Source organism: Panthera tigris, chromosome F3 (genome assembly GCF_018350195.1).
Source record: "Panthera tigris isolate Pti1 chromosome F3, P.tigris_Pti1_mat1.1, whole genome shotgun sequence".
Classification (NCBI taxonomy): domain Eukaryota; kingdom Metazoa; phylum Chordata; class Mammalia; order Carnivora; family Felidae; genus Panthera; species Panthera tigris.
In genome coordinates this window covers 41,368,043-41,386,639 of record NC_056678.1, presented here as the reverse complement: position 1 = coordinate 41,386,639, position 18,597 = coordinate 41,368,043, and the positions used below count along the sequence as shown (strand labels likewise).

Here is an 18,597-nt window from a genome sequence, read left to right as displayed (position 1 = left end):
TACTACATTAGCCACTTCATTTTTTTTTTTTTTTTTTTTTTTTTTTTTACCTAGCAGTTCCCTTTCACTTTTCTGAACTCACCTATATTTTCCTATGTTTGCAATGGGAAAGAGGTCCTTATAAATCCATCTACCATGTTACTAGAACTTCTTTCTTAAATAAATTTTGAGTCCATTCACTTTTCTCCATCTCTTTTACTACTATCTCAGTGCAAGCCACGTTCTCTCTTATGCAACTTTCTTCTGCAATGGTCTCCTTCCTGGTCATCTCACATCTACTTCTGTCCATCCTTCCCCTGTCCAATCCATATGGAATACTATAACCAGAGTTTGAAAGCCAGAATTTTAAAAAATGTAAGTCAGATCATGTTATCTTTTTGCTTAAAATCTTCTATTGGCATATTACCTGGCAATTTGACTCCTAGGTATATACCCAAGAGAAATAAGAACATATGTCCACACAAAAACTTGTACATGAATGTTTATGGTAACATTACTTAAATAGCCAAAAGGTGGAAAGAATCCAAATGTCCACCAACTTATGAATAGCAAAGAAAACTCAGTATACGCGCACAATGAAACAGTGTTTGGCCATAAAAAAGAATAAAGTGCTGATACATGCCATGCTTCAACATGGATGAACCTTGAAAACATTATTCTAAGTGAAAGAAGATAGTCACAAAAGACCACATATTGATTCCATTTTTATGAAATGTCCAGAATAGGCAACTCTATAGAAATAGAAAGGAGATCAGTGGTTGCTAAGGTCTAGAGAATGGGGAGATGGGGTGGGAGTAGGGGGGGGACAATAACTAAAGGGTATGAGATTTCTTTTTAAGGTGATAAAAATGTTCTAAAATTGTGGTAAAGGATGCACATATCTGTGAATATACTAAAAGTGACCGAATTGGACATCTTAAATTATATGGTATATAAATTTTATCTTTATAAAGCTGTTAAAAAAAATTCTTCCAGTAACTCAACGTGGTTCTTAACATATAAATCCAAAATTTTTGTCCTTGGCTGTAAGACTTTGCATTATATAGCTCCTACTTATTCCTCAAGCCTCACCTTAGGCTGCTCTTTCCCTAACTCTCTACAATGTCTTCTTTCAGATTCTCCAAAGGACCAAGCACCTTCCTACCTTAGTGTTTGTCTTTCCAGCAACCATATTTTCTGCCTGGAATGCTTACCCCTTCCCTTGGCTATATTTGTCCTACAGATCTCAATTTGAGCAGGATACTCTCAGGATAACCGTCTCTGATCCTGCAGGAAAAGGGGAGTCTTCCGTAAGCGGATCTTCTGTAAAACTGTCATAACAACTCACACTACCTCTTCATAGTATATATCACAATTATTTGTTTAATGTTTGTTTTTCTTCACTAGCATATCTGTTTCCCAAGGGCTAAGGCTGTTCTTGTTTATGGCTGTATCACCTGGGTTTTTTTATAGTACTTTGCGATGACAAATGCTCAATAAATATTTTGACAAGAATGAATGTTAGTGACTGAGTCCAACAGCTCTTTATCTAATAACTTCCTATTTACTTATCTTGTATCATTACCCTATTTAACTTCTCTAATTAAATATTATTTGTTATCTAATAAATATCCAGTATCTTGTTTATTATGTTGCACCATCCTGAAAATACACTTGATATACCACATTCACATAATTCACTGAAATTTTGATTTATTCTTATATTTATATTCTTTTATTCTTCTATTTGCTGCTCCTTGAGGAATTATATCCTAGTGATAATATGCAGTACATAGTAGCTAATCAATAAATATTTGTGGCCTAAATAAAACTCCTGAAACAAAATTAAAATCTGTAGCAGGTGCTATCTTATTGTTCATAGGTTATAAAAATCCCAGAAGACAGTAACTGTCTCTCTTGGTTTCTCTAAATAATGATACATGCAACTAAGTATTTAATAATGTGATTTGATTAAAAACCTGACTTACCCATCCTTTCAGGGATCATGATCTTAATGATGAATTTAACTCATTTTACTTATCTCAGCCCAGAAGGATTTTTTAAAGGGAGTTTTTCTCAGCTAATGAAAATATTACTTTTGCATTTATTCCTAGATGAAACTAATAGTATCTAAATTATAACTGAGCTATTAAATTTATAAGCATTAAATATTCAAGATTGATTAAAATTTCCTTGACTGGAAACCAACTAAGAGATGATGCTCTGCAATCTGTTAGACCAGAAAATGGACTTTCTCCATCTTTTATATAAAGAAATGAAAAAAAGAAAGGAAGGAAAGAAAGGAAGGAAAAGAAAGGAAGAAGAGAAACACTATTTTTCAATTCACTTAACATCTCCCTTCCACTTCTTCTCAAATTGTGTTTTAGAACTGTCTTTATAATAAACAAACATCTAAACAGTTTAATTCAAGGGGTGCCTGGGTGGCTCAGTCGGTTAAATGTCTGACTTTAGCTCAGGTCATGATCTCACAGCTCGTGAGGTCAAGCCCCACGTCGGGCTCTTTGGTGTCAGCACAGAGCCTGCTTTGGATCCTCTGTCCCCTTCTCTCTCTGCCCCTCCCCAATTTCCGCTCTCTTTCTTTCTCAAGAATTATAAATTTGGGGTGCCTGGGTGGTTCATTCGGTTAAGTGTCTGACTTCGGCTCAGATCACGATCTCACAGCTCGTGGGTTCGAGCTCCATGTCGTGCTCTGTGCTAACAGTTCAGAGTTTAGGGCCTGGAGCCCGCTCTGGATTCTGTGTCCTTCTCTGCACTCTGTCTCTATCTCTCAATAATAAATAAACGTTAAAAAAATTTTTTTTAAAAGAATTACAAATTAAAGTAAGTTTAACTTGTATCTTATAGATGGTAAGACTTCTTGATTTATTACGCATATAGGCATTTCTAGTGCTTAAAAACTTAAGCATGGCTTGAGTTTTTAAAACAGCCAGATGGAGGGCACTCTATGTTTTACACTTTTTTAGGTGGAGAAAATGTCCTATTCTTGGTTACATCTTCCAAGGTCTCTTAAAACTGACAACCAAAAAGTTACTCTTAGATTCTACCTGAAATCTCTCCTATGCCAATTCATGACTGCTCTCTCATAATTTTTCTCCAAAGAAACTGTAGAGTAACCAGTCACTATCCTTCTACCATGTCATCACATACTATGCACTTCCTTTTCTGGTATTCTTAAATTAATTAAAACTTTATATCCTAGCTTTATCTCTCTGAGCCTTTTATCATGCCACCGCTTTTCCTTGCTGCCAGAGAAATCTTCACGGACTCCTCAGAACAAAACAAAAGATCCTTCTCTGTGCTTCACGTTCTCCATCACAAAATGGGGAAATAATGCCTGACCATGATTTCTCTTACAAGAAAAATAGAAAAAAGATATGCTTCTATTCATAACAGAATAAGTATCTTTATTAAATGATCAGAAATAATTAAGATCTTTGCCAAAAATCTCCCGGAGGCAAAATACAAAACCCAAACTATAATATAAAGATCTACTTTCATAAATGTATTTGGGATTAGGGGAAAGACTTCACACCCACCGCTGTGTCTCCTACCTCAAAGCAGAACCCCACAAATGAAATCAGTACATAACATACCTCCTCTTCTCCCTGGCTTCCACAGAGGAGTCTGTTCCAGGAGTGGAGAGCAGAGTGGCAGTTGTAACCCCATTGGCAGTGTTAGGTGGAGGGCGATTAGTGATCACACAGAGCGGGGTGCTGGAAGAGACATTGTCTGCTGTTTTCTCTGCTGTTGAGTCAGCCTGTGATTTGTAAGGAGTCCTGAAACAAAACAAAACAAAACAAAACAAAACAAAAAAACCCAAAAACACAAGCAGAAAGAGAATGGTCAGGCATGCTACATCACAAAGCACTAGCACACAAAGGGCTGGAGGTAAGTTTAACTACAGAATCTTCTTGCTCAGATTTTGTTTGTTGGTTGACTATTTTTTTTAATTCTGAGCTCTTAAATCTTAGAACAGTATGATGATACATTTAAGTCTGATATCCTCTGCACAAAGAGTTGTTTCATGAACATTTTTTTTTTTTTTTTTTGCCTGAGATTAAAAATTTTTTTAAAAATTAGCTAGGGCACCAGGCAAGATAGTAACATATGCAAGACTGCTTTAAATGATTCCTGAGTACCATCTGGTCTCCACATACGCATACAGAAGCAGGGTCTCTCCACACACATGAAAACAACACTAAAGTCACTTACGATATTAGTCTCCACCTGCCCCTTAATTCTTGGCAGTGAGAGTCTTTGTGGTAGTCCTCAGCCTAGATTAGATGACCATCTTCTTGGATTCCAGAGATATTTGATAAATACAACCTCAGTATGTTCAGTTCTCTTGCACCTAGCTCAGCAACTGCTTTCTTCCCATTTAACCAAATGCCTAATTGTCTGTATTCTTAAGTGCACACATGAGCAACAGGAATAAAAACTATTAAGATTCTATATGTAACCTTAACTACAGATTTTCCAACAGCAAGCTGTATAATTAAACTCATTTACATGAAAACAAGATCTTTGTTTCTTAACAAAGAGTTGAGAGCAACCATTGGCTCTCCACCCAAAAAGCTATCATTTGTGATGTCACAGCTTGTTGCTGGGGTAACAGAGATCCAAAATTGATATTCACAGAGATGGGAAAAGCAATGAAAATAATGAATGCTAAAAATCTGTTTTTTTCACCTACTCAGAATTACCAGAAATGCTTCTAAGTAGCTATAAGCTCATTTTCAAATAATCACATCATTAGAATAAGCTTGAAAGCAATAATCAGATTGTAAAAATCTAAATATGGTACCTATATATGCAAATATAAAAATAGAACAGTTTTGAAGTGGTATCTAAAAAACACCAGCCACTTCTCCAGGAGCAATTAATGACTCAGAAAAAAGGTGAAATTAAATTCCTCAGACTTATAAGATGTATAAGTCTACAGGACATGCTAATAAAATTAGCCAGAAACAAAGCTATAAAAAATTACACTTATCAAAACCTTACCTAAAATTCTTTCTAGGTTAATATCATGTTTTGTTCTCTCTGCAATTTTTCCTGCTGTAGAAATGCAATTTCCTGCTGTAGATTTTATTTTAATAAATTACAGGATAGGACTTGTACTATTATTTTGAAATGCGGAGTAATTTTATAAGTAGTTTGTTAGGAGCAGAACAGGAAAAGCTCCAGAGCAGGTGCCAGAGGCTCTGGAACCATGTGGGGCTACCTTTTAGCCAAGTTAACTTCTCTAGTCTCTTCATCTGTAAAATGGGGATAATGGTACCTTAATGTGTAGGGGTCTTGTGATAATTAAATAAAGTAACGTATGTAGAACACTTAGTATACAGCCCTGAATAACATATAAGCTCCGTAAAAACAAAATAGTGAAAGAGACAGGAGCTCTGACATGGACAAATCTAGGTTCAACCCCTGCCTCAGTTTCTTACTAGATGTGTGACCTTGGGCAGGTGATTAAGTTTTGGGTCTCAGGTTCCATATCTATAAAGTGAGAACGGTATTTCATATACTGGAGGCCTCTTTATAAACAATACACGTGTGCCTGAGATAGCTAGTTGCCTAACCCATATTCATTTTCCTTTTTTCTCCTTACTAACAGAACCCATATATTATTGAGAGAAGCAACATATGTAGTTAACAATTCATATTTTCCAAAGTCTCCCTGGCTGCTAGAGGTAGCCAGTGAGATATAAGCATAATCTCAGTTTAAAGGCATTCCCTCTTTGTGCATTTCCCCCTTTCTTCCTTCTTCCTGTCTAGAAGGCAGTCATGACAGCTAGAGCTTCAGCATCTATTTTGCGCCATGAGACAACCCATGGAAATGGAAGCCATAATCTAAGGACTGTGAAGCAGAAAGACAGAAAGATTCAGGATCCTTTAATGACTCTGAAGTTGTGGTGGTACCTCTGCCCATTTCTGGACTTTCTTAAGTGAGAGAAAAAAAAATACACCTTTATCATATTTAAGCCTCAATTATTTGGATTTACTGTTACATGAGTGTAAACCAAATGCTTGTGTAATTTTTGTACAGTATTTAAGCCAATGCTTGGCACATGATAGGGTTCAACAAATGGTAGCTGTTACTGGTTTTTCCTAGTCCCAGCTCTTAATAATCCAGTAACCTCTCTGTGTCAGTTTCTTCATCTATGGGCATAATATTTAGTATGCTTGTGCAGATGAACTCTTAGGAGAACCTAATAAATTTCTACAAAATTGTACAGTATTATTATTAACAATCCATCATGAGCCTATCCCTCCTGGCTAAACAAATGATCACCACTTATTTTCGGGAAAGAATTCTAATAAACAGACAAAAATCAGTGAAGCACCACCATCAGCAGTGTCCTTGCGGCAACACTATCATCATTTATGTTTTTCATTTTCTTTGTATCAGTTCTAGAAGCGAGACCCCAAAAAGAGGTCCCTTTGCCCTGCCCCAAAGTGAAAAGGTCTCTGACCACATATAAAGGGTTGAAAGCCACAGTCAAAATCACAGCTAAAGTCCCACTGCACTTTCGTGACAAAGCCCCGCCCATGCTGCCTCCCTGCTTCCCCTTACACGGAGTAGACACCACTGCCCCGGAACAAAGTTTACACAAACACAAATCTCTTCCTTCCCCCTGTGTTTCCAGCAAAACGCTCTCACTGGCTGGGAATTTTTAGAAAGCTATAGGAAGCTTTTGGAACATGAGTTAGCTTTCCTTCTGATTTGGGTTGGTATACCATCCTCCAAAAACAAAGTAAATAGAAGAGATTCCTATGCACGATTATAGGAAAATTAATGTCAGTGAAGTATGAGGATATTTTTAGTCTGTGCTTTACCATAATAGGATGACCCTTACATTGTAACCACACGAAAGCAGTCATTTTAAGTTGATGCCTAAACACCCAGTACAAAGATATGTACCCTATGATTATTCAATGAGCAACTGTTGACTGGCTAATACAAGTCAAAACAAAAGCATCCCTGTTAAATTATAGACATTTTCACAGGAATTCACACTTGCTTCCACAGTGACAAAGTCTCTTTGGTTCAAATCTCATACGTGTATCCAGAGGCGTTAGTTTTGATGACTGTAACTCAAATGGCTCCAAGAAGCCTTACCTGCCATGGTGTACAGATGCAGTAGTGTTTGCACTGATTGGTGCAGGGCAAGAAGAGGCAGGTTGCCACTTGCTGCCCCGAGAGGTAGATGAACCAATGGTAATGGGTGAGGTAGCAGGAGATGAATTGCGATTGGCTGAAATGTAGGGACTTGTGGGGTCACTACTTCTACCAAATGAAGCACTGCAAAACAGTACACAGTCACTTTCTTCAGGACGTGCTGCTCACCCACCATTTCCCAGCACCACCTTCCCCCCAGATTGTGCATTAAAAGGAATGTAGACCAAAGAGAGGGTATGGCAACTGGGAAGTGGAGTGACCAACTCCAGCTAGAGCTGGGTCACTGGCAGCAAGCAGGCATCTGTCAATCATCCAAAAGAGTGAAGGAATGGGGAGGAGAGATAATATGCAATAAGAGAGAGCAGAAGAGTAGTATATTGGAATAGAATACAGGCTAAGAAAAAGAAATATTAGGAAATAGAATAATCGTATTAGAAAAAGTAATTCCCGACAAACCCCAAGGCAAAAAATCATGCAACCCCAAATGTCTACCTGATACAGAAGTAGCCCCGCAGAAGCTAAAGTAAGACCAAGAATTTGGAGAGGTTTCGGAGTAGAAATTTAAAATTAAAGAGTGGAAAGGAATAAAAAGCTCTGTGGGGGGAAAACGTATCTCTGAGAACCGTGGTTATTTAGCCTCAAACAAACACATCTTTGGGAGGATTCCAAGGCTGAAGTCTAGAAAGTAATATTGCATGGGCAATAGAAGGCAACTTTTTCTTGTTTCAAATGAAGATAAGTAGGAACCACCTCAACTGAAGTAAAAAAAAAAATGATTTGGGTTAGAATTAAAAAAAAAAAAACAAAAACTCCTTGACTACTACAGTAATGACACACTACAGGGGGTGGGCAAAATAAGCTATGAAGTCTTCTTTGGTAACGATGCATTTTACAGGGACATAGGAAAGGAATTTCTGCCTAAGGACAAGAGGTGAACTAGAAAATGGAAAGTATGCTGAGGTCCAGCACAGCCCAAGGCTGCCAAATATCTTCTTGTGCTTTCTTCTTAAATTAGTGATAGCATATGATTCTTCCCTTTTGAAAAGATCATAAAATGAGATTTTATACAATCAAAAAATGCTTATGGGGCACCTGGGTGGCTCACTGGGTTGAATGTCCAACTCTCGATTTTGGCTCAGGTCATGATCTCATCATGATCTCATGGTTTGTGGGACTGAGCCCTGCATTGCGTTCCATGCTGACAGTGCAGAGCCTGCTTGGGATTCTCTCTCCCTCTCTCTGCCCCTCTCCCACTCACCCACACATGCATTCTCTTTCTCTCTCTCTCAAAATAAATAAATTTTAAAAAATGCTTAAAGCGTGATAGAGGTTTGGAAATCCAAAACATGAAGCAAGTTGTAGATCTTTTTTCAAAAAGCACTCACATTATTAAGCATGCTTTCCACCCTAAACAGAGGCAGTCCCTTTCTCTTCTGTTTACCATAATTATGCCAAACTACATCTAACCAGATGCTACTCATTCAATCCATTTGTTAATGATTTGGATCATGAAAAAGAACAACTCTACCCTACCACAGTGTAACTACGTGTTAGGAAATTAAAAGGCAGCTTTTTCTCTTTCCTAGATCTAGAACATCGTTTTCTTCGAAAAGTTTTCTTGGTCTTGGATGCAACTATGAGGAGTAATAATGTATCTAGATGGATTAAGGCCGTAGCCTTGAAGACAAAGAGGTGACAGTTTCATTGAGCCAACAACACTGAGTTTGTATATAGAATAAAGCTTCAGTGAGATCACTGAACTATACTTGTGTACCTTCAAAGTTGAGCCTTTTCTTACAGGATGTGTCTGCAGAACTTAAAGACCATTAAAAGGCAACAGTGGCTGTTTGTTTTATAGGTCACCAGTTCCCATGTTCTTATATTAACTAGTTGATAAGATTCTTTTGATCAAGTGGGAATAAGTTTTGAACCCAAATACATAGTTTATAACAAAAGGCCGTTTCTAGGGCAGCCAACCAATCATCTATAAAACCTAAAGATGAAGCCCATGGCATGAAGAGGCAGTTGGAGGGGCTGAGTAAATGAAAGTGAAGAAAGAATTCAAAGTAAGCAATGAGAATCAGATTCTTCCACATCAGTAGCAAAGTTCAAATTAATATACTAATTAAGTATATCTTATAGCTTAATGGCTCTGGCAAAGGTGCTTGGCTTGCTGGCTGGTACACGGCAAAGAAATAATTGCAGAAAAGACAATATAGATGAGAAAAGGGAAGGAAACCCAAGTACCTTCTCTGCACCAAACTTGCGAGTTTCTCATCTTGATGGATCTGAGGGCCATTAAAGTCATAAAAAAAAAAAAAGACTCAAGTCCCTAAATTAACAGGCTTCAATTAATGAAACTTCTTTAATGCAATACAAAACTGTCCCCATTACCCTCCCCCCTCACCACCCTACAGGGTCCCTCCCTTCCTCCCCACGAAAATGTAACTTGAGATGAGAACTACTCGAGTTTTAGAAAAAGGAAAGCTAGCTACAGGACAAAAGTGATTTAAATTCAGTCCTACTCAGAGATTACTAGAAGTCACTTTCCAGTTGAAGATTTTAATAGGACTGAGAGGAGAGAGCATAAATTCAGATCTGTCTGCGGTAAGAATTTGGAATTAGCTTACCTTAACTCAGTTAGGAAAATAAATTAATGTTAATTTAAAATTAGTCAAGGCGTTACTCCCAAGAAATCTAAAAGTAATCCATTTTTTGATTCATTTTTGTGGTGCTAATTGGATATAAAACGACATGCAATTATGACCCATATACCCATGGCCAGAGTGAAGAAAAATCATCTCCCACCCCTGGGAGCCTGGTACCTTTTCAAGTAGGTTGATACATAGGTGGATGGAACAGCTGTCTGCGGAGTTTCCTTTCCCTTCGCTTCATCTCTCCACAGCTGCCGAGTATAGGACCCACTCCTCACTAGATTGACAGCTGATTCTCTGTAGAGGCACAAAAGAAAAACAAAACAGAACACTGATTCCTACCACCAGTTTTGTCCCCGATACAGTGCAAGCTGGGAGAGAAGAGCCAGAGAGGGAAAATGTAACACGGCTGAGGAAATAGATACATTTTCAAGTAATCCTCTGTTTTATATACCTGTTTTCTTTATGGATAGAGGAGGAGTCTAGTATTACTGTCTGCTTTCTTTTATCAACTTCAAAGCTAACTAATTTCAATAGGTACCAAATCCTTATGTCAAAGATCTCCCAACTCTTTTGTAATGAGAAGTCACTTTTGTCTCTCCTTTAAAGGGTTTTACAAAGCAATAGGTTGTTCATAAGTAAGCAGAGAAGAGGATGGTGGGGAAGATAAAGTCTGTCACAGAGAAAGAGGTAACTACCACAGAAGAGGAAACGGAAGAAATTGCTGGAAGCCTATTTAGTGTTACAAATAATAAGCCATCCAGGAAAGGACTACAGTAGGATTTCTAATCCATAATTGTTCCCTCGGGGCTGTGGCTACAAAAGCTGTGGGTCTCCATCTTTCACAAAGCTCTCCAGAATAGTTCTTCTCAAACTTTAATGTGCATGTGAATCACCCAGAGAATTTTGTTAAAATGCAGATTCTGATTCAGCAGGTCTGAGGTGGGACCTGAGATTCTGCATTACTAACGTGCTTCCAGGTGGCATCAGTGCTGCTGGTGGGGAGGACCCCACCTCGAAATGCAAGGTTCTAGGTCAGGCTCTGCTCCGAGAGGCAGCGGTACTTCCAAATCCTCACATTCATTTTAACTGATGAGGAAGACTTGAAATCTTATCTACGTACAAATTAGAAGTTGATCACTAATTAAATAACAATATTTCTGGTGTTTACTATGGAACAGGTCATGTGCCAGGTGCTAGGGGGTCCTTGAGAAACTAGACAGACATAACCCTACCTTTCCAGAGCCTGCTGGTGTACCAGAATGAATTCACCCTCGGCAGGGTCAGGGAAGACTTCCTAAAGACAATAATACCTAAGCTGAAGTGAGAGCCTGAAGGGCGGAGAACTGGCAAGGCAAGTGAGTAAAGGCTGGGAGGTGTGCTAAGCAGAAGGGAAAAACAATTCATGATGTGCTAAGGGCACCTGTGGAAAGACAGCAGCAGAGTGATGGCCAAGACATCACCATGCCTAGCAAAGTTCAAGAGGACCATCTTTGGGCCTGTATCAGGATTACCTGTTCTCCTTTTCTTCGACGTCACTTGTGTTGCTGAGCCTCCGGGGTGCTAGTGAACTAAAATAGCTCTTGTTTTCTCTCTCCTGTAAAATCAAAACAAGTAAAGCACAGAGGAGGTACAATACAATACTGATTCAGTGTAACATTTTGGGTAAAAAGCAGAGCTTAATATACATATATAATCTTATTTCTATATCCAATACCAATTCTGGTTTGAGTGGTATTACAAAAGGTTAGCTTTCAAGGGCTAATTCCTACTTTTCCTCCATTAAAAACCAATATGTAGGGAAATAATTCTCGTGGGAAAAGCCAGGATGATCAAATAAGGAAAACAGCAGCACAAATTACACACAGCAGCAGCCTTGCCAAGAGAGACAGAGCCTTTGAAAAGCCACAGACAGAAAGCTCCCCTCTCAAGTTCTTGATGAAATAAGTCTTATTTCTTCCCCAGTCTATCTTCTCGTGGAAACGCAGCTTCACATACAACAAATATGTTGCGGAATTAACCCAACCAATACGCCTCACCCCCTGGAGGAGTCTCCAGAAACACAATATCGAGCAAAGGGACTCGGATTACAAGAAGACCTGACCCCAGAGAAGAGCATCAAGTGAGCCCTAGAAAATCTGGAACCAAAAGGTACGAAATAAAAATGCACTGATGGTGGATGATTATGTAGATGAGCTGTTTGTGAAGTTAGCCTGATCATATATCTAGTAATGAAAAGAATGAGACATTTAAACATTTTTCTTTAAGTGCTAATTTGCCTGAGCTTCATTAGGATTGAAAGCCCAGCTAAAGAACTTTGCTTTTGAACACTGAAAGAATATATCACTGGTATTGGCTTAAGGGAGCCTTTTAGGCCATACCCAAGTTTTTATGTTTCTAATTTTTTTTACCCTAGGTAAGGAGGGTAAGGAAGAATGAACATAAGGTATGCCAAAAGGTAAAGCATTTTTTCCTTTTATTGGCTGGGTAATGGCAAAAAAATAGCCACTGGATTAAACTACCATCGTGCCATCTCCTTCTAAAGACTCTGTACTTCCAGAATCAAATTAGGGACCAGAAAACACTTTCATGTGTTCCTACGACTGAATTTTCACAGAAGGGAACTGCCCTGGAGTTCTCCCATACCCCGCCTAAACGGCACCTTATCTTTGTTGTCCAGCAGAGCAGAAATCCGAGGGCTTGATGATGACCGGTAGACAGAAGAGCCTCGGTCCCTTAGAGCTTCCCTGGAATTGGCCACCTCACTCAGCATGTTGTGGCTGCCAGTTTTTCTGAGTCCCAGTCTCCACGAAGAAGGAGATTCATCTTTGGGTTCTTCCGGCTTGTTAAAAAGGCTCGAGGAGAACTATGAGGGAAGAAGCAAAGAAAAGAAAAGAAGGGGGAAAAAGGTCTTGATGATTCTTTTCAGTCTATTTGCCTTTCCCCACACTTAACTAAGTTCAGTGAGGCAATATAAGGCAGTTCAAGGAGGACAAATACATGGCAGGCTTTCGGCCAGTGTCGCCTTCCTCACCTAGCAGAGGCTAATAACCTCTCAAGGCTCCCTTTCTCCCCGAGCCAGAAATAGCCTTAGATTTGTAACACAGACAGAGTTGCTCTCTGAGAAATTAAACACTATTTGCTCTCTTAGCAATGAATGCTGACCTAGAACACCAGGAGATCCACATTCTAGTAAAAGCCTCTACTCTTGCTTGATTCACTGGGTAACTGAATACAGGACATTTTACTTTTCTAGGTCTCAACATGCTCATCTATAAAATGGTGTTAATGGGCTTAATTCCTTCTTATAATGTGTGGAGACTGGAAAACACAGAGGAGCCAACGTATAAATATGATTTAAGGTATTGTGATAAGACCGTGGGAAATTAAGTGAATACTAATAAAAATACTATAAGCCACTCCACTCAAATTCTAATTGTTTATTTCAAGAAAATAGTTTATTTGATCTTGGCCATGTGTTTCAGATTTCACTGAGCAGCCAAATTAAAAAAGAAAAAAAAACGGTAGAAGTCACAGAGTTGCCATCTTTTAGATTATTGCCAGGAGAACATCTTTCAAAAACATCATTACCATTTCCATCACCATCATTTCATTAAAAAAAGAAAAACATTTTAACATCAGAAAAGAAAGCTTTCTGGAAAGCTTACAGCGTCTTTAATTACCTCATTTTACCATAAACCACAGAAAACAGCACAGACTTAGTGTTGGCCCAAAGACCAGTCGGGGAACAACTGGTCTTTAGAGCAGGAAAGTAGTCCTTTCCTGGGATTGGGGGACCCCTCCGCAAGATGGCTGTGGTCTTTCTCCAGGTATCAGGCCACCTTTACTGCCTGGAGTAGCGAAAATGCAATGGAACCATTAAATCACTCACCTCCAGCTCACACTCAGATTTTCTCTTTTTAATTAGTCACCTGAATGTACGTATTTATGTATTCCTTCCAACTTTAGAGGCTCAATCATGTCAACTCTTTACAAGTCACCCTGATTCTGGGAGGAAAAATGTTTTTCCCAGCATTATTTTAGCCAAGTGGAATAAATCTGTGTCTCTCTCTCCCTCTCCTTCTCCCTCTGTGTGTGTGTGTGTGTGTGTGTGTGTGTGTGTGTGTGTGTGTATTTAAGTAGGCTCTATACCCAATGTGGGGCTTGAACACATGACCTTGAAGTCATGAGTCACATGCTCCACCGACTGAGCCAGCCAGGTGCTCATGTATTTTTTTTTACTTAGTATTTTTATTTTATTTATTTTTTAAATGTTTATTTTTGAGAGAGAGAGACAGAGACAGAGACAGAGGGAGAGAGGGAGGGAAGGGCAAAGAGAGAAATGGACAGAGGATCCGAAGTGGGCTCTGCGCTGACAGAAACAAGCCCGATGCGGGGCTCAAACTCACAAACCATGAGGTCATGACCCGAGCCAAAGTTGGACGCTCGACCAACTGAGCCACCCAGGTGCCCCAATTTAGTAATTTTCTTTTTAGAAAAATAAGAAGTCTAGTCACACCTAGAAGCAGTGGGAGTATGCGAGGTACAGCTAAATGACCGGATGATGAGTGAGGGCTGTGTTCTATCTGAAACATCTCTACGGATTCACAACGATGCTCTCAGGAATAATAAGTAACCAGACCTTTGTTTCCTCATCTCCACAATGATATCACAATCCTGTCTTTTCAATTCATGAGGTACTAAGAAGATCAGTAAGTTAGTATCTATAAAACCAGAGTTTTTTCATCAGCTTTCTTCCCAAGAACTCAGATCAATTCTTAACCTCAAAACTAACTGTTTACTTTGTAAAGCAGAGTCATTATTCAACTCTGTCTCACTGATTAGAAGCATTTCAGAGACCTGGGCCGAGTAGAAGGAGGAGATGTCTCTGGTATTTCAACAAGTTCTTTCTACCTCTGCTCACCACTCATCATAAAGACTTTACTTGTTAAAGTAAAATTTTAAACAAGAAGTAAGAAAGGATAGAAGTCCTCAAGTCAATTAATACCAAATGCTAAGTATTTTCCTAGTCTAGTCTGAGATTTACATATATTTACCTTAGCCTTAGATATGAAGAAAATAGGCAATTGACAAAATGTCTTTGGTCCAGATTACTATATCCTATGTTATCTAAACACATTGTAGCCAAATTTGTTTGGTGATGGATTTGTGGTTTTTGTGAGCAATGTTATAAATGCAATTATATGTGCCCACCCTCCAATTCCATATCCTGAAGCCCTAATCCCCAACGTGACTATATTTGGAGACAAGGAGTCTGTCCGCAAACTAGGAAGAGAGTCCTTACTAGGAACTGAGTCTGCTAGCACCGTGATCTTGAACATCCTAGACTCCAGAATTGTGAGAAATAGATTTCTATTGTTTAAAGGCACCCGGTTGGTGGTATTTTGTTATAGCAAACTAAGCGGACTAAGACAGCCAAGAATCTATCTGAATTATCTTGTAAGAATGTATCTCTAAGGCCTTTCAAACTGTATGTTAGGATAGTAGGGGAAATATAATATTCAAATTAATTCCAAAATACTCACTCTCCTGGCTGAAGAGGCAGAGAAGGTATTCTGAGCTGGTGCTGGTATCTGTTCCGTAATAATACTCTTGCTTTCAGAGTTGGAATGGTTGTCAATGGTTTCTGGTTTTTTATCTATTATTTAAGACAAGAGAAGCAAGAAGTGCAAGTATGAAAATCTTATCTGTGTATATGTATGCACTTTTCTGCTAACAGAAAAGGTTTACCTATTATCCAAACAGATTATTAGGGCTATGTAATGCTTGGACTCAAACGAAAATGAAATCTCCAGCAACTACTGCCAAAAGGAAATAAACTCAATGGTATTCCTTTCTTGGTAGGCTCTAATTCCTTGATATATAACTGAAAACTTTCTCCATATTGTGTATCATACATAAAACTCATCAGTATGTACATACTAAGAATCTACTCTGTTTTGGGAAGTTGGGCAGGAAAAACCAGATAAGATCTTGCTTTCTAGGTAATTACAATCAAGAAACGGGATAAGATGCATAATAATAATAGCAACAACACAAGCTCATATATAAGTTAGGTGCTAAATTGGTTGAGTCAGATTAAACAGGGCTTTATGAGTTCAGAGTAAATCCTCTGAGGGAGGAAACAACAAGGAAAGATGCCATAGAGAAAGCTGGAAGACAAACACCAATTGGCAGGAGAAAGAAATGCTATGAGTAATGACTCTGAAATCAAAATACATCTGTTGGTCAGTAAATTTAAGTCTAAGCAAGACTAATTTAAGCAGGCCTAATTAAAGTAAAGAATATTCTTGGGATTACAATAGGAAATAAAGGGAGAAAGGATTACAGAAGATATTATAAGGTAAACCATAGAACTATAGGAGGTGAAGCCTCTTAATAAACAGGAATACTTCGTCTTATAGGGCCATCAAGTGGAAATCTTGTCTGTCTCATTCACTGTTATATATCAGATAACCAGTACAGAGCCTGCACCTAGTAGGTGTGCTGGGGCCTTCTGATCTATGTACTCTGGAAACAGAGTCCCAGAGTAACCCACCTATGAATTATGTGACAATTTTTAAATTTTCTTTTTAACTTTTATTTATTTTTGAGAGACAGAGACAGAATGGGGGAGGGGCAGAGAGAGAGGGAGACACAGAATCCGAAGCAGGCTCCAGGCTCTGAGCTGTCAGCACAAAGCCTGACGCGGGGCTCGAACCCATGAACTGGGAGATCATGACCTGAGCCAAAGTCAGATGCTTAACCAATCGAGCCACCCAGGAACCCCGAATTATGTGACAATTTTAAGTCACATCCCAGCTGTGTGACATTGGGCAAATTACTTAACATATCTGAACCTCTATTTTCCTCACTGGCTAATCAGGGATTTGATTCTTGCCAATAAGTTGCTATAAAGACTAGAGACAAGGAGTGGCTGGGTGGCTCAGTCTGTTGAGCGTCTGACTTCAGCTCACATCATGATCTCGCGGCTCGTGAGTTCGAGCCCCACATCGGGCTTTGTGCTGACAGCCTGGAGCCTGCTTCGGATTCTGTGTCTCCCTCTCTCTCTGCCCCTCCTCCCACTCATGCTCTGTCTCTCAAAAATAAATAAACATTAAAAAAAAAAGGCTAGAGACGATGTGTTTAAACTGCACAGCTCAATGTCTGGCCATAATGAGTCCCTAGTTATTAATGCTATCATTTTTTTTGTGGTCATTGTGAATATTCAAGGCATTCTTTAAGTATTACCTGAGAATCTCTATCCCCAGGATATATACCTTCCTAGCCAAATGCAACAGACCATTACAGTAAGAAACTCCCAATGAATCTATAACCCTGTGTAGTGACCTCTCAAATTGACTCTGGGCTTGGCAATGTGACTTTCTATGGCCACTGGGACATTAGCAAATGTGACATAAGCAGAGGCTTGGAAAGTGCTTGTACACTGAGTCTTGCTCTTGCTACTTGTGGAATCCAACTGACGTATGAAGAAGCAGTGGCTAGTCTCCCTGATGATAAGAGAAACACTTGCTTCAAACATCCTAACCAAACACCAGAAAGGTGAGCAAGGCTATCCAGGACCAGCCATCCCCTAGCTGACTTACCAACTGACCACCAACACATAACTAAGTCCAGTATTACTACATGGAGGAGAGAAAAGCCATCCTAGTGAAGCCCTTCCCAAATTGCCAACTCCTAGAATTGGGTCCATAAAAATGGTTGTTTTAAGCACCACTAAATTTGGGGATGGCTTGTTATTCAGCAATAGATAACTAACATACCAAATGTTTAAGCCAAATAAATAAAAGAGGAAAATAGAAATCCAAATCAAACAGCTTACATTCACCTCAAAATGGAATTAGTATTCTTTACAAATACATTTGTATGTAAGACATATGAAAACTGTCATTTTATGAGGTTGTATCTATGGACCTTTAAAAACAGGATAAATGCAAAACCAAATCCAGGATAAATGCATTCAACAAATACCTGTTCAGTACATACATAATGTGTCAGGCATCATTTGGAAAGGTTTAGACATAATCCAGTTCCCCAAATTCTTCCAACATATATATATTTATTGAGCACCCCAGCATGTAGAAGGAAGGCCCTGTGCCAGGCTTTATGGAAGACAGAAAGATAAACAAGATACACAATACATTTCAGTGCTTCTGAAACTGGTCGGTAGGGGAAGAACAGAGGAGATGAGAAAGAAATAAATGGAAATAACACTCTTAGTGTAAGTAATAAAAAAGAGATTCAAACGAATAGCTACCAGTCAGAGGAGGGAAGAAACACTTGTATCTGTGATGATAAGACTTCATAAAGGAAGTTGATTTGAGCTGGGCTTTGAGACATGAGTAAAACTTCAAATGGCAGAAATGAGCACAGTGGCTTGCTGCAACCATCTGGCTTCTGCCTACGTCAGGCTCCTGAAACTGCTCAGATTACCGGTGACTCCCTAATTGCTGTCTCTTTCTTGATCTCTCCCTTCCCACTCTTACCCTGGCTTTTCTGATGCAGAAATACATACTCTGGTTTTCCTCAACCTTTCTGACCATACCTTCTTTGCCTCCTTTACTTCCTAAACACACCATTCTTTTTTGTAACATCTTTTCCCTACAATCTCTCCCGTGGGAAATCCCATCTTTTCCACAGCTTTAGCTGTCACTTTTTAGGCAGATAATTTCTTTTCTTTTTTTTTTTTTTTATGAATATACCTTATTGTCAAATTGGCTTGCATACAACACCTGGTACTCA

The 18,597-nt window shown here is 38.9% G+C and overlaps 1 protein-coding gene across 6 annotated transcripts in view; it reads right to left on the bottom strand.

Annotated features, from left to right (window-relative positions):
* Nucleotides 1-18,597, bottom strand: part of PPP1R12B (protein phosphatase 1 regulatory subunit 12B) — a 218,280-nt gene that overhangs the window by 121,311 nt on the left and 78,372 nt on the right. For 2 of the 6 annotated variants that reach the window (XM_042976400.1, XM_042976394.1), the window contains exons 9-14: nt 15,381-15,493; nt 12,497-12,700; nt 11,349-11,431; nt 10,006-10,131; nt 7,121-7,303; nt 3,594-3,776 (exon numbers count right to left, since the gene is read on the bottom strand). In XM_042976400.1, the coding sequence (XP_042832334.1) occupies nt 3,594-3,776; nt 7,121-7,303; nt 10,006-10,131; nt 11,349-11,431; nt 12,497-12,700; nt 15,381-15,493 (892 nt within the window). Of the gene's footprint in view, nt 1-3,593; nt 3,777-7,120; nt 7,304-9,427; nt 9,469-10,005; nt 10,132-11,348; nt 11,432-12,496; nt 12,701-15,380; nt 15,494-18,597 lie in introns of those variants that run through there. The other 4 variants (XM_042976401.1, XM_042976395.1, XM_042976396.1 and 1 more) reach the window with 3 other exon arrangements.